The 16,833-nt window shown below is 34.1% G+C and overlaps 2 protein-coding genes across 2 annotated transcripts in view; both read left to right on the top strand.

The window, feature by feature from the left end:
* LOC123682584 overlaps window positions 1-3,609 on the top strand; it is a 60,915-nt gene extending 57,306 nt beyond the window's left edge. Inside the window, exons 9-10 of the mRNA XM_045621297.1 lie at window positions 1,179-1,353; window positions 3,404-3,609. Coding sequence (XP_045477253.1) covers window positions 1,179-1,353; window positions 3,404-3,432 — 204 coding nt within the window. The 3' untranslated portion in view covers window positions 3,433-3,609. The remainder of the gene's footprint in view (window positions 1-1,178; window positions 1,354-3,403) is intronic.
* An 8,336-nt stretch (window positions 3,610-11,945) lies between these two features.
* The window catches only part of LOC123682573, a 386,250-nt gene continuing 381,362 nt past the window's right edge, over window positions 11,946-16,833 (top strand). The window contains exon 1 of the mRNA XM_045621284.1: window positions 11,946-12,304. The gene's annotated coding sequence lies outside the window, so the exon portion shown is untranslated. The remainder of the gene's footprint in view (window positions 12,305-16,833) is intronic.

Genomic DNA, 16,833 nt, shown 5'->3' with positions numbered 1-16,833 from the left:
CTTCTTCAAAAACGATGATGACCAGAACGTTACAGTCAATGGTGATCGGTATAGAGCCATGATTACTAACTTTTTCATTCCTGAATTGAACAACCATGATGTCCAGGAGCAGTGGTTCCAACAAGACGGCGCAACATGTCACACAGCTCGTGCCACAATCGATTTATTGAAAGACACGTTTGGTGACCGCCTAATTTCACGTTTTGGACCTGTGAATTGGCCTTCAAGATCTTGTGATTTAACACCGCTAGACTACTTTCTGTGGGGCTATGTAAAGTCATTGGTCTATGCGGATAAGCCACAAACCCTTGACCATTTGGAAGACAACAATCGCCGTGTTATTGCCGATATACGGTCACAAATGTTGGAAAAAGTAATCGAAAATTGGACGTCCAGATTGGACTACATCCGAGCCAGCTGTGGCGTTCATATGCCAGAAATCATATTAAAAATGTAATGCCACAAGATTATCTTGCGGATAAATAAAATTCATGTCAATCGAATGATCCATCGTTTTTTTATTGCAATTTAAAGTTTTATAGCTCTAAAAAAAATACCCTTTACATCGTATGCTACTGTCTCATGAATCAAAACCTTCATTTTGCATTCAAAGATTATGTTTGTCATTATGTCTATCACTAGTATGTCATTTCGTCCTAAGTATACGGACAAAATGGATTTTGTTAGAAGTCAAAATAATTTCTTATTTCTTTTATTTTTGTAGTTCAATTCAATTTTCAGCTTATAACACTCAAAAACAATTAACCAAAGTTAGTATTTAGCACCAAAATGGGAGTATTATTGCAATACCTAAAAATATATGATTGACAAACAAAACAGTATGTCATTTTGTCTGCATTTTCCCTACTATTAATGTTCTCAAGCTCTTGTAAAAAATTCTCTTTGCATGTGTTACATTCACCGCATGTATTGGCTTGAGTAGCAAAACAATAAAATTCAGTAAGTGGATATAAGTGGAGTATAGTATGTTGCCATCGGGGAATAACTGAATCTCCCTTCCCCCTCCAAGGAGATCCATCTCCAATTCACAATCGATCTGAAACTTCTAAGGAAACAGACTAAGCTAAATCCCACTGTTCGCAGCTGAAAAATAATCGATGTATACGCTCGAGATCAATCTTCTGGAACATTTTCCTGAAATTGAATTCTTTTCTCAGGTATTCTACGAGTATATAAACACAATCATCGACCGCAGGGCAGAGTTTGCACCCCACTTGAATCCTCCGCTGAAGAGAATCTACGAATACAATCAGCACCACGTCCACTGGGACAAACCGGAGCTGTTTTTCGAAGACTGGGAGGCTAGATACGGACTCTGGAAATGTTTCAAACGTGAGTTATCGCAGGGGGAGATCTGAAATGAGCTTTATTTCAACAGGGCGATATGATTGTTTCATTATTAACGGCTGGTAAATTTTTACGGCAATGCTTATTGGGTGGGTAACTTTCTCGTGGAGATATTTCCGGATTTAAATATTGTACAGGTTGTTCCCAATTCGATGCTGACTTAGAGCATCTCGAGAACTACAAGACTTCAAGATTTCCCGATCTCTTTTTCGAAATAATAAGATATCAGAAAGCAGATAATTCATCATATCTTGGTTTCTCTTCGAAGTATTCAAAAATTCATGGTTTATAAAGGGTGTTTTTTTTCGAGGTATATAACTTTAAGTTGGCATTACTGTTCAAGATGACGACCGATTTAATTGCTGTCAAGTGATTTACTCTCAGTTTGATTTGCCAATTCATTATGAATAGACTCACGCCTGAACAACGCTTGCAAATAGTGCAATTTCATTTCGAAAATAATGATTCTGTGCGGAATACGTATCGCGATTTTCATAAACTATGTCCATTTTATTTTGTTTAGCGATGAAGCGCACTTCTGGTTGAATGGCTACGCCAACAAACAAAACTGCCGCATTTGGAGTGAAGCTAATCCTCAAGTGTATGTCGAAACACCGTTACATTCAGAAAAACTGACTGTTTGGTGCGCTTTATGGGCTGGTGGAATCATTGGTCCGTACTTTTTCGAAAAACGATGATGGCCAGAATGTTACAGTCAATTGTGATCGGTATAGAGCCATGATTACTAACTTTTTCATTCCTGAATTGAACAACCATGATGTCCAGGAGCTGTGGTTCCCACAAGACGGCGCAACATGTCACACAGCTCGTGCCACAATCGATTTATTGAAAGACACGTTTGGTGACCGCCTAATTTCACGTTTTGGACTTGTGAATTGGCCTCCAAGATCTTGTGATTTAACACCGCTAGATTACTTTCTGTGGGGCTATGTAAAGTCATTGGTCTATGCGGATAAGCCAGAAACCCTTGACCTTTTGGAAGACAACATTCGCCGTGTTATTGCCGATATACGGCCACAAATGTTGGAAAAAGTCATCGAAAATTGGACGTCCAGATTGGACTACATCTGAGCCAGCCGTGGCGGTCATATGCCAGAAATCATATCTAAAATGTAATGCCACAAGATTATCTTGCGGATAAATAAAATTCATGTGAATCGAATAATCCATCGTTGTTTTATTGCAATTTAAATTTCTATAGCTCTAAAAAAAAACACCCTTTATGATAGTCATTATAGACCGTGGGAAATAAATTACCGTTTTAGGGATAGCGAGGAGTGTTGATATTTTCAAATGGAATACCCTATATTTTTTAGTGCAGTTTTTTAGCAACAATTAGATATTTCCAAAAAAGATATAGAGTGTCCTCGAAGAATGGGATGATTCTTTTTGTCCATTTCTATTAATGTTAGTGAGATAATGGCTATATTGGACTATTATGGGAGAGGTGAATCAAGCCCAGTTGAACCTTGTCGACGTTTCCGACATTTATCATCTTGAATTAACATTTAAACCAATGGAGTTGTTCTTAATCATGACTAAAAAACATTAAATTTGGTAATGTAATAAAATAGTCATCTTCTTAATCACAAATATACCTCAATTCAATACGATTCTGTGAATGTGGACTCATGCGAGTGATAATGTTCACGATGTAATATCTGACATTAACCGATTCCAATCAACAGATCGCTATTAAAACTATTCTATAAAAATATCTCTCAAGTTACACGAAATTCTCCATCAAAATCAAAATCCTTTGTGACATAAAGTATCAAAATTCGAACGTCAGAAGTCTTCCTTGAAGGATATTTTTTTTTTGAGTAGCTTTTAGTGAGCCTCGAATTTGGGACACCCTGTATTTTTGACTTTGAGTTGTTTCATAAACAGAAGAAATATCGGTAAAATTCTTGAAATTTTATGAATTAGGAACTATCCAGTGAAACTTAGCGTTGAGAGATATCCTAATGAGTACATAATAAATTCTATCTAATATACTTTGAATTCATTACAGAGGATGAAAATAAAACCTTCACAGCCTGAAAAAGTCAAATGATGTTCGGTCAGTTGTTGAAGATGAAGAACCTTAACTTCTCCACTTAACTTCTCTTCAAGAAAATATTCATGGAAAGGATGTCTCTATAGCTTTTCTCAAATCGGTTGAGAAAACAATACACTGTGAAGTGGTATATGTTAAATAATAAATCTTATATATATCGAGTGAATCTTTGATTATTCTGGAGATGGCTTACTTATCAATATAAACATTTAAATTCATGTCCAAACGTTTGCCCAGCTGAAGCTATGTAAAAATGGAAATAATATAACATCAGGAAATTTAAATGTTCGATATAAGATGTTGACTAATATTAAATAGTTCGAGTTCAAAGTTAATTCCGTATTCTACTAAGGTCTTCAATCATAATCAACTACACTCTACACTTTGATCTACAGAATATCTATCTGGTGTTTATAGCCGTTCCGGCAAATTAATAATCGTTAAAAGTACGAATAACGCTGTCATCAGGAACTAAGTGAGTACTAGATGAGTAAAAACTATAATTTCGTGATAAAAATATTCGACCGTTGTACAGTGATGCCCTCTACTTTTATGCTTCATAAAGAGGAAAAAGATAAAGTATACTTACAACTTCGTACACCGTGCAAAGTTTGGTCATCACGAGAGCGCCAGAGGGGAAATGAATGGGTATCTAATCTTTGACCGACACGCGGAAAGCCACATCCTGGTAATCCCTCTTAGGGCCGGTTTGTTCACACGCGAATGAATAAATTTATTTTTATTTATTTATTTATTCGCATGTGACCATGTGTCCCTTAAGGTTAGAAACGGTTTTGTACTACTCCATAATTCTATAAATTATCAGTTCCTTAAAGTGAACAAACTATAATGAATCGAGAACTGTAATTCCACCTTATAGTTAACTGAATCTCACCTACCTCCTATGAAAACAATTCTTCGAAACATCTTTTGTACTGTTATTTTAAATTTTCGATCTACTCCTATTATTAACTATATGGCATGTTCTAAGGTCTACTCTTCACTTAAATAATGGAGTAAAATCAATATATGGAATAGTCACGTGATATGGAACTTCGAATAATTTTTAATCAGGTGACTTTCACTTGAATAGTTGTGCTATCAGAGAAGTCCTTACAGCAGTAGAGTCCTGCTGTAAACAAAAAGTAGCGCTAAACCAGAACAAAGCTGAAAAATGTGAAGTTATGTTTTTTTATGAATTGAAAGTTTGCGCATGGTGCGAGTTTAAAATCATTTGGAATTCTCGGAACGAATCTGTTTGAGAACACGGTTAGTTTTGTAGTTATAAGGTAGTAAAAATCTTGACTAATTTAATCGATATTGTCCGTAAAAACAATGACAAACATAGTGTTAAGTTTATTCAAAAATCAAGAAGCCGATAATATGGAATTTCCCATATGGAAAGAAAATCTGAGACTAAAATAATATAATGCCGACACCTAACAAGTATGAGCTCATGGTTTTTGAAAAGAACATTTTTTCATGAGTTAAAACATAAAAAGATGGACGTTGTGCATAATCTGCAATGGATAGGCTCACGAAGCATGCACTAGTAAAAAAAAAAAATTCCTCAGAGAGTCTGTTGAACCTACCAACCATGTTGTGTGGGCTACCTAAGCGCGGTTTTGACCATGATGTGGGATCATGGTCGAAAGGTACAACAGACTCACCGAGAAAATTTTAGGCTTTCCTAAATTATGTGTGATCTTCCGTCCACTGGCTCTTAGACTAATACAATTGTTTTAATATTATTCATCATTTAAAGGTAATTGCATTATAGTGAAACACTTTGATTGTACCTGTTGCTTTATTCCATATTAACCATTCCATATTACCCTCTACTTTTTTTGACCGAACAAAAAGTAAATTTGGAAACATTATATCTCTGAAATCATTAAAAAAAATTTTAAATTTAATGTCTGATATTGTTTGGATATATTTTGAACCTTTCATTGACCGAATATTGTAGTCCCGAACACATTAGTTCCAGTGCTCTTACACCACCAGGGATTGGTATTCCATTGGTAAGCCGACTTTACAGTTTTGTCGTTATCTCAAGAACTGTTCAAATCGAGTTTTCAGTTAGGTACAACACCGTTTGTTCCTTGAATAAATCAAATATACAACTATTTATTCAGTACAACTTTTTATGTTCGATTTTTCCTATAATTTACCCTGATATTCCTCGAGAATTCAAACGAGAAAGTCCGTGATTTATTAGTTTGAGACATTACCGGGACCGGGAGGTACGTGAGAATTGGTATATGCGAGAAGGGATATCCGAGGACATCAATACCCGTTCTAATAAATATCGAACTCGTGTTTTCCGAGGAAATCTTGGAAGTGCGGCTGTAAGAAGGCTGAACTTTCGATAGCAAGATAGAAAATGGGGAAACTTTAATTGAACATGGCACCTAGACCGAAATTCAGAAACTTTGATCTCGGATAGGTACCGTTAATGGTAGTTCAAATTGTATCATTGACAGTAATTTGAGTAGATGGGACTCTTTGCTTCTTGGTACAAATAGTATGTGAACACCATAGACTTATAATAACATGACTGTCCCTCACGTGGCTTCTACTCGCTACGCTTTGCGGACTATCGAAGAGAAAGAGGTGTTGTGAAGGATGGAATAATTAATGGCAAAATATACGAATTGGCTATGGGAATAACGCTCTTTTTATTTTTCTTTAAGAGAAATATATTATTTATATATAGTTATTCGGATTAAAATCGTATTGAAATAAGTAAATGGCTATGAGAATAAGGCGTTTTTAATTTTTTATAAGAGAAATATTATTGAGTTATTCGGATGAGAATAGCATTGAAACCCAAAAATGGCTATATATGGGAATAACTCGTTGTTATTTTTTTTTTTTTAAAGAAAAATATTGAATTCTGATGATAATATTATTTAGATTCCTGAATGAATCACATTTAGGAACTGCCTGGGACAGATTTTCATGATATCTCAATTTTTTTCATCGAGTCCTATCTGAAGGAAAATATTTTTAATTTTCTGTTACAGAGTTCAGACAGTTCATCATATAAATAAGATTATAGATAATTAAATTTATATTCGATATAATGAAGCTACAAGTGTAACTGATTTTCAGGGAATTCAAAATTTGTGGTAAAAAGAAACACTTACAAATGGACATTTATGAAATTTCAAAAATTTTAGATCTGTTATCTTCAGAAAAAATTGCAAAAGTATTTTTGATAATAGTGATCGTTATTGGAGATGAAAATACTATATTTTTCTTATCAAAGGAGGACATTTCAGCCTTACCTTCCAGTATACATCTTCCTTGGTGTAAAAAAGTACTGCAAATTTTATACAAGGGTTTATTATATTAACTTTCATCATCAAATAAAAAAACACATATGGAAAAACATATAATAAATATCAATATAAAAAATTTATGATGAACATCTGATTGAGAGATTCGAATATGGCTTTATTAACTCTGGATCTATAAAGGTAGTATAGTATTCATTATTATTGTAGTAAAACATACATGTTCTCAATATCATATCAGAATTGTATAGTTTTTTCTTCAAAACTTTCGTTCCATAGGGATTGATATAATAGCCGTGTTTTGAAGTGATAAATACATATTACGGCTGTGGCAGAAGTTTTGTAGTCTTCACTCCTCATTGCCATCACCCATTTAATTCAATTTTTCGGAAACCTGAGAGAATATTCAATAAAATAAACGAAACATACTTCTTGTTCGCTTACTTATGAAATTTGCAAGATGGTGCACCAATCCACACAACAGTACTTGTTTTGACTTAATTGAAAGAAAAATTCCTAGGACGCCAAATTTCTCGTTTCGGAATTGGCCGCCAAGATCTTGTGATTTATCGCCTTTGGATTTTTTTGATGGGTTATGTGAAGATTGCAAAAAATTGTGTTCATGCCGATAATCCTCAGACTATTGATGATCTGAAATTCCGAAAACGCCGACATCGAAAACCACCTCACAAGGATCAAATACTGTAAGAGATCATGTGAAGGACATTCGAATGATGTTGTCTGCCACACATAATGGCAAGGTCAAACAATTGTATTGAAATAAAAATTTGATCAATATTCTAAATAAATATTTCTTTTATTCATGTTTACTTTCGTAACCATAAAATGGATAACCCTAAATGGCACTAAATTGAAATACTTCGACTCTGAACCAATCCTGGAAATTTCAAGTCTCTAGTACATTCCGTTCGACAATTATCACACAGCAGGCATATGGCCGGACAGAATTGGATTTGACCTTGAATTCTTAATCATTGACTCGAATGCAATCGTTCGGCGCCATTTTTGGTCTAAATTTGAAAATTACAGCAATTTTTGCTAAATTCTGTTTTACTGTAACGAAACGAAAGTGAAAAACTATTCCATTTTTGTTTTAATTTTAACTCCAGTATTTCTGTAGGTCAAAGTGCTTTTATCGATTTCAGATCTGTCTGTTGATAATTCATGTGTCATGATTCATTCAGAATGTCACAAAATCGAAATCAAATTTAGTATTCCATGCTGTCGACACAGATCCATAACTTCAATCCGTTGAAGAATTTCATAAACTATAATACTGATATCATATACTTCCGCTGAATTGATGTTGTTCCGTCACATCACTGATGGAACTATTATGTATCACAGACAGATATGTAATGAAGCGAATCCTTAATTTCCACATCCCAAACATGTATCAGTATAATAGAGTTTGGATTTGAAACGACCCTTTAATTAAAGCATATTTGAAATATCATTGTGTTCTATAGAGAATGTGTGGTTTCTTTGAGAACTGAGGCGTCTTAGCTACTAATTATTAATTTCACATATCGATTTATTATTTCCTCCTATTTTATATCATATCCAAGTAATAGAAACAAGAGAGGAAGAAGAGAGAGTTCCTTCAACCTTTTACATTGCATATGCATGAATATTAAAAAAAGTACATTATATGTTTTCTAGTGCTTTAAATAAGGTATGTGGTCTGTGTAGGATATTTTATAGACGTTGTGAAATGTTCTTCACTGTAATAGAGTTCAGCTATGTCATCAAGTTTATCATTTAAGTTTATTGAAAAACTTTCTGATGAGAATACAAAATCTATAATCGTAATAAATTGGTTCCATCCTGGTTCTTGAATACAGTATTTGATTTGGCAGATTATGTATTATATTGTTAGGATCTCTGAGTCTTGTGATGATCCTAAGTGCTGTTGTCTCTGACACATTCATAATTTTTCATAGATGGAACTCTATAAATTACATATTCAATTAAAGGTCGACATAATGCTTTAGTGAATTTTGTGGCATTTACGATGATTATACCTAAATATTTCATTGAAGAGAAGGGATGGACGTTGACTTCGTTTTTATACACAGTCGGAGATGTTGGATTTATTCAGTGGTGGAAAATCACAAACTTTGATTTGACTGAATTAAGTGTCATACGCCATAATCGAAATTATCTAAAAATCGTATCTATGAGTATCCAAAGGTGCTGGATACAGGTTGTGATGGATTAGAAACAAGATATTTTATGTAAATGAAAAAATATACATCCTTGGGACCCCAATTCAAGCCAAGATGTTAACCGGTCCGCCATGGACACATACTGTTAATAAAGGGTTTTCAATAAGAGGTTTCATTTTGAATATCTGTACATCTCGACAGCTGCTACTTTTGAAGCTTTCATCTTTTGATATTTGACAAGGAAAAACTACACCATTACTAAAAATAAAACGATATATGCTACAACAATGCACTGAAATTTTGGGTCGTCGGCCAGCAGTAGTGAAACTTATGGAAAAATTTCAGCTGTTTGGACAAGTTAGTGATGAATCCAAACCATGTGTGTGGCTCCTGAAGAACTGAGAATATTGCTGCTGTAAACCGTAGTGTTGAAGAAAACCCAGGTTTGTGGATTCCTCGTCGATCTTAGGAATTTGGCATTCCACAATAGTATATTGTGCAACAATTGGGAAAGGTCTAACTTTTCTCGCGAGTGTGGAAACACATGATCGAGAAAAGGACTTTCTCCACATGTTGCATACAATACTTTTCCTACAACTTCACAAATTTCAATAATTCAAGTAATGGACTTGATTCAAATCAAAATGACCTTCGTTGACAGTATGTGCTAATTTATAGCGTTTCCATAGAAACGACTCAAAAACCCAATTTCATTGGTCTACCAAGCAAGGTGTGGGCAAAGTGCTGTGGGGAATAATATTTCCCACAGTATGAGCAATACATAGTTTTGAAATTGAGAAAGCTGTGAAGAATACGCTACTTTCCATAGCAATTGTGAGAAAATTATATTACAGCGTATTTTGCATAAAGGTCTTAATGATTTTAAAGTTCAGTTAACACAAGACCTCAAGTCTGTCGGTGTCGATCGCTAGCAACATCGTATCTTCCCTGATTAGATTTTTGAAATGAATCAAAACGATACGGATTTTCAACGAAAAATCATCTTCAGTGATGATGCCCATTTTCACCTCGAAGGCTACGTTAATAAGCAGAATTGTTGCATTTGGAGCTCTGGAAATTAAAAAATGAGCGTTAATAAACTTTTCTATACTCAACGTGTCAGTGTTTAGTGCGGTTTTTGGGCTGGTGTTGTGACTGGACCTTACTTATTCGCAAATGAGGCTGGTGTAACTGTTACTAATAGATTGTGCTACCGAGTTATGATTAATGATTTTTTTATAGCCGCAATTGAAAGATATTGATCTGGATGACGTATATTCTCAACAAGATGTGTCACAGAAGCTACTAAACAATCGCAATTTTGTTACGTAAGTAACAAGTAAAAAATTGGATCGATTATATAATTTTTTACCTCTTCATAAGACCGGAAGTGCTGTTCTGCCAGGTCGTGTGTCATTGATCGAAACAAGTGATAGTCCGAGGGAGCAATGTCCGAGAATACGGCGGTTGGGGTAGTTCTTCCCAATTCAACTTTTCTAAGTATGTCTTGATCACTTTTGCAATATGGGGTCGAGCATTGTCATGCTGTAAAATCACTTTATCATGTCTTTCGTTATATTTCGGACGTTCGTTTTTCGATGCTCGGCTCAAACGCATTAATTGCGTTCGATAACGATCGTCTGTGACTGTTTTAGTTGGTTTTAAGAACTCATACTACACTACGCCGAGCTGGTCCCACCAAATAATGAGCATGAACTTGGAATTGTGAATATTCGGTTTGGCCGTTGACGTGGAAGCATGATCGGTATATCCCCTTATATTTCTACGCTTGGGATTATCGTAATGAACCCATTTTTCGTCTCCAGTCACAATGCGATGCAAAAATCTTCCTTTCTTTGCCTTGCAAGTAGCTGTTCACAAGTAAACACACGCCGTTCAACATCTGTCGGCTTCAACTCGTACGGGACCTCGTTTCTGAATCATTCCCATGACTTTCAAACCTTGTTGCGTCACTTCTAATGATCCTGCCAATTCTTGTTGAATATGACATGAGTCTTGATCAAATAAAGCCTCCAATTCTACATCTTCGAAAACCTTCTCTCTTCCAACGATCCTGCCAATTCTTGTTGAATTTGACATGAGTCTTGATCAAATAAAGCCTCCAATTTTGCATCTTCGAAAACCTTCTCTTTTCCAACGTCATGCTTTTCTTCAACGTCGAAATCACTGTTCTTGAAGCGTTGAAACCACTCTCGGCACTTCCTTTCTCTAATAGCGGCCTTACCATAGGTATTTCAGAGAATTCGAAGAGCCTCAGCCGCAGAATTTTTCGTATTAAAGCAGAAAACTGAAATCTTTCGCAAATGACGAGAATTTGTCTCATAAGCTGACATGTTTAATTGATAATAACTTTAAGATGCAGACCAAAATCGACTAATATTTCGATGGCGTTATGTTTACAAATACTTAACCTTATTCTATGACATCTACGAAAGCAAAGTGGTACACCTAATATTTGTGGACGAGATGTCACATCCTGAAGTCCTGACTTCAAATATTGAAACACCCAGTATTTTAATAGGGACAGACATCTTGTCATAGAAAGGTTTTAAGACAACTTTAAGGATGTAAAAATACAAGTTTACACGATTTTATATTCGGGTATCTCAAATTCCGAGATAATAGCCTACAATACGCAGAAGAAGATACGGCTTTTGTGTTTGGTATTACGCACGTATGGTATATTTCTTCAGGACAACTTTTTCACACACGGCAAAATGAATGATTATGTTTTTGATATCTTAAGCAACTAATCGGCAATTTTGCTTAGTAAAAAGGTAAACTAGCTTGTCGCGAATCCAATGAGACAAAAATCCCAAAATCCGATTTTTTTCTAGATACGGAATCAGATTGTACGACGGCAGTATTACAATAAAAAGCGATTTGTTCCGGAAACCTGCGCTCAAAAACATTCTGTACACCATATCCTTTAAACCCTGCAACATCACGTAGGCCATATCCTGACCAAGCCTCGTAAATCAACCTTGAACAAGACGCAACATCGCGAAAAACCCTAAGCCAAGCTCAACAAGTATAACGCCGCTACGCTAATCCAAAGAAGAACGTACGGGGGACCATCCGTCGAAGAAACGGCGCGAGAATGCGCGACGCCTTGCGTTACGGCGGCCGGCGTCGGTTACGTCGTCGACACCGCGTTCAAAACTTCCGAAATCAAGTTGCTGCGGGCCAGTCGACGTCGCGGTTTCGCCTTTGTCGGTAATCTAGGCACCTACCTCTTGCTTTTCTGTTCGGACGTCTCTCCGCTAGCGTGTTTTTTCGCGTTTCTCGGCGCGAACGTTCGGCGTGATTGGGCGCATTCTTCGGACGTGCGAATGGATATTTAGGTGAGTTGGGCAACGAGATTATAGAGTTGGTCGAGCGCGGAATTGATTCCGGTAAGGATTGGGCAAGGTTTACGACGTTTTTGTTTATTTATAACGCGAAGAGTTGTGATACTAGGGAATGCATTTGATATGCGATATGAGTTATTTACGTTTTTTTTTTGCATAGTTTTAGACGCATTCGCTTTTTGTACACTTAGTATTTTTCAAATTCATATGATTTATTTTTTCATTAAAATTTCAATAAAAAACATTGAAAATATTGTACATATTTCTAGGATTATTTTAAGAAAAAAGTTCAATCAACATGAGCCCAAAAAACTTTGTTTTCTAGATACAAGGTCTTGAAGTTTGATTTTTCTTTCATAGAACCTTCCCTTGGAGAGATATTCAACTCAAATTTGTCAAAGATTTTATTATGCCATTCTGCTAATTTCGAATGAAAATCTACAGATAGATTCTTCCTGTAACAGTGCACACTTTTTTCCTCCAGAACTTTTTTTGGTGGAACATTGATAATTAAGAAAAATGTAAAAAGAAACTTTGGTCCACTACTACTTTTTTTGGTTTTCTGTAATTTTTTCGTATTTTCTACCGATTTCTAGGAGAAAATGTTAAACAATACCAAACAAAAACTCCAAACAAGGTTTGCGAAAAGGATGTTTTTTGTTTATTTATAACCTGAAGAGTTGCTACTAGGAAATGCATTGTTATATTGTGGGTTGAAGTGTAAGTAGCGTAAGCTAACTTTTCGCCTACTAAAGACGATTATTATTATTATTATTAATATGTGATATGAGTTATTTAGGTTTTTTTTTGCATAATTTCAGACGCATTCGTTATTTGATTTACTTGGTATTTATCAAATTCGAATGAGTAATTTTCGTTTAAAATGTCAGTAACATTAAAAATTCCGTACAGGGTGTTCCTGAAATACCAATCAAAATTACAAATTTCTAGGATCATTTAAAAACGACCAATTAAAATGAGGATAAAGAAAAACTTTGTTTTCTAAGTACATAGTGTTAAAATTCCTTCTCAAGTTTTTTCCTCATGGTACCTTTCTTATGGAAAGAGACTCAACTCAAATTTGGCAAATAGATACTCCAATTTGAAGTTTAGCCAGGTTTTTTTTTGTATAATTCAAGACGCATTCGCTTTTTGATTCACTTGTTATTTTTCATATTCAAATGAGTCATTTTTAATTGATATTCCAATAAAAAAAAATAAAATTTGAAGGCTTTTCAAACGATATACAAATATAGGGCGTTCCTAAATTGAAGGTAAGAAAGAAAATGAGATAATTCTTGAAGAAAAAAGTCCTATAAACATGGAACCGCAAGTGCTTCGTTTTCGGGATACAGGGTGTTTCTAGTAGTCCTACTTTTTGTGATGATTATACTGGTTCATCGAATACTAATTAATCTTCGTGACATATTGGATAAATAAATACCGAAAATTATAATCAATTTATTCATCACAGCTTAATAACTGGTTCCTTATAAATATTCGGATATTCCTGAGGAGAATTCTTTTTCTCGAAATCGATAGTACATACGACAAAACTAGAAGAGTATAGTACTGTAGCAAAACTTCTTTCTACATTTTTATGAACTACCAATTTTATGAACCACCAAACAAAGGAGTAAAGACTAAAGAAGCGGCCACTGGTCTAGAAAAAATGTCACTCTATAGATTCGAATTATTTGAATAATTACAATATCTATGCCAGATTTGAGTAGAATATCTTTTGTGAAGGAAATGTGCTATCAGAAAAAACTTCAACTCCCTAGATGTCGGAAACTAAATGTTTGCGGCCCCATGTTCATAGCACACCCTATATTTTATTTTATCATTTGATAGAAAATTTTTCAAAGAAAAAAAATGTAAAAAAGAATAGGTACTATTTGGCTTAAGCCCTATATTGACGTTTGTATGAGTTATCCATAAATAGTCCCATTTTGAATACCCAGTGGAGTTCTCAATGATTACCAAAAAGTCGATACTTTCCTTTATTCTTCTGGGACTCCCTTTTAAAATAAATTCTTGAAAAAACAATTGTACGCCATTGGAATATTTCAATCTGAATATCATTTTTGGATTCCTCGTTCAATTTGTGATAAATATTGCTGTATGGCTTTTTTCATTTTATATTAGAATAATCTGATATTACATAGTTCTTTCAAATGTATTGATGTTAAGTTAAAATGTTATATTTTTGTATAAAAACGGCGCCCCACAAGAAGAAAAAGGCATAAGAGATTTTTTGGTCACAAATTGAATTTTTGAAATTAACCACGACTTCGAAGTTTACCTACTCTTTCTGAGAAGACATTTTTTTTTGCTTTATGTCGTTAATTTCGAATGTGATGAATAGATACCATGTTTCGATTTAATTCTTCGGTTTGTCCGAGTCATGAAGCCATAAATGTTGGAAAGATATACAGGGTGGCCACTTTTTCAATGGGATTGTATTGGTAACTTTTAAACCATAAGAGTTAGAAGGTCGGTCAAATGGAGAAAAAGTTGCATTCATAGGAGCATTGTCAAGCAGTTCGAACAAATCGAGATTATCAGGGCCGGTTATTGAGATATCATAAGAAAAGTAAATTCTGTCATTTTGATTTTTCTTTTTTTTTCCACTTTATTTCAAATATTATCAAAAATGTTTCAGGAATTTTTTATTCGACAGTAAATTATCCTCAATTTAACGTAAACAGATTCCGTATCCAACGTTTCGTACTCCCTGGGCCACCCTCAACCTCATTATTTTCAATACGGACCTGCATATTTTATGACACTTTTCGAAATAACTTTTAACGCTGAATTCACCGATATATCATACGATGTCATTCAAAGTTGATTTTCAGGTGATTTTGACCCTTATCCAAATTTCTTTGTGTCGGATCTTTATTAAATTTAGGTACTTTTAGTTTAATTAACAACATGCAATACATTTCGATAAGAACATCAACTAACTCATCTTGAATTGAATGGAACATATAAGAATCAAAGCAAAAAGCAAGTAAAAATTATTTACATATTTCAGTTCATACTAATTAAACGGAACTATCATTTAATCAAAGAAAAATCAAATGATTAATCGGAAGTAACTGAAAATTAATGAAGTAATTGTTCGAAATGCCCATTATTCTGTAAAATGCACTTTAAGGTTATGGAACCCATACTTCTTATACATTTGCTTATTTCATCTCCTTGAATACCTTCCAATACATTCTCAATCTTCTCGCGAAGAATCTCGGGTTCGTAGTATCATAAATTTCATTTTTGAGATATCATTAATTTTCATTTAGATAGTTACTTCCGAATAATCATTTGATTTTTCTTTGATAAAATAATAGTTCCTTTTAATTAGTATGAACTGAAATATGTAAATAATATTTACTTGTTTCTTGCTTGGATTCTAATATGTTTCATTCAATTCAAGATGAGTTAGTTGATTTTCTTATCGAATGTTGTTAATTAAACTAGAAGTACCTGAATGTAATAAAGATCCGACACAAAGAAATTTGGATAAGGGTCAAAATCACCTGAAAATCAACTTTGAATGACATCGTATGATATATCGTTGAATTCAGCGTTGAAAGTTATTTCGAAAAGTGTCATAAAATATGCAGGTCCGTATTGAAAATAATGAGGTTGAGGGTGGCCCAGGGAGTACGAAACGTTGGATAAGGAATCTGTTTACGTCAAATTGAGGATAATTTACTGTCGAATAAAAAATTCCTGAAACATTTTTTGATAATATTTGAAATAAAGTGGGAAGAAGAGAACAATCAAAATGACAAAATTAACTTTTTATATGATATCTCAAAAACGGGCCCTGATAATCTCGATTTGTTTGAACTGCTTGATAATGCTTCTATGCATGCAACTTTTTATCCATTTGACCGACCTTCTGATTCTTATGGTTTGAAAGTTACCAATACAATCCCATTGAAAAAGTGGCCACCCTGTATACTAAAATTCGGAAAAACCATATTTCATTGAGATTTTCATATTGATATATATTTTCAGATTAATGAGTAAATTGATTTCCGCATTTTCTTATCATTTTGTCGGTTTAAGTATACGTAGCTTGAAGTTTCTGATAAATCTAGTTTTATTAGAAACTATTCAATCTCCCTTGAATTTACGTTTGAGTTGAAATTGAATTGATTCAACTAGGACTAATAAAATTACATCAATTTCGATGAAGTTTTATTGGACAGATGCACTAATATAAATATTATCGTTTGCAGATTAATTAAAAATATTGATAAGTTATGGTTAGAGCTTAATAATATTTATTGTAAATTATTAACATTGTTTTTGAATGACAGTTATTCTTATTCCACTCTTCAATAATATGAAAACAATTGTTTCGTTATACATTAGCTTTTCAGATTTCAGTGAACTGATTTTGAACTGAAATTTTCAAAATGATATACTTAGGTAAATATAAGGCTGGATACATGCAATCAATAAGGGATCCTGGGAATTCCAGCAATTAATTGTTATCAGAAAGATAT

This window comes from Harmonia axyridis, chromosome 6 (genome assembly GCF_914767665.1).
Source record: "Harmonia axyridis chromosome 6, icHarAxyr1.1, whole genome shotgun sequence".
Taxonomy (NCBI): domain Eukaryota; kingdom Metazoa; phylum Arthropoda; class Insecta; order Coleoptera; family Coccinellidae; genus Harmonia; species Harmonia axyridis.
This window is presented reverse-complemented; position numbering and strand designations above follow the sequence as displayed.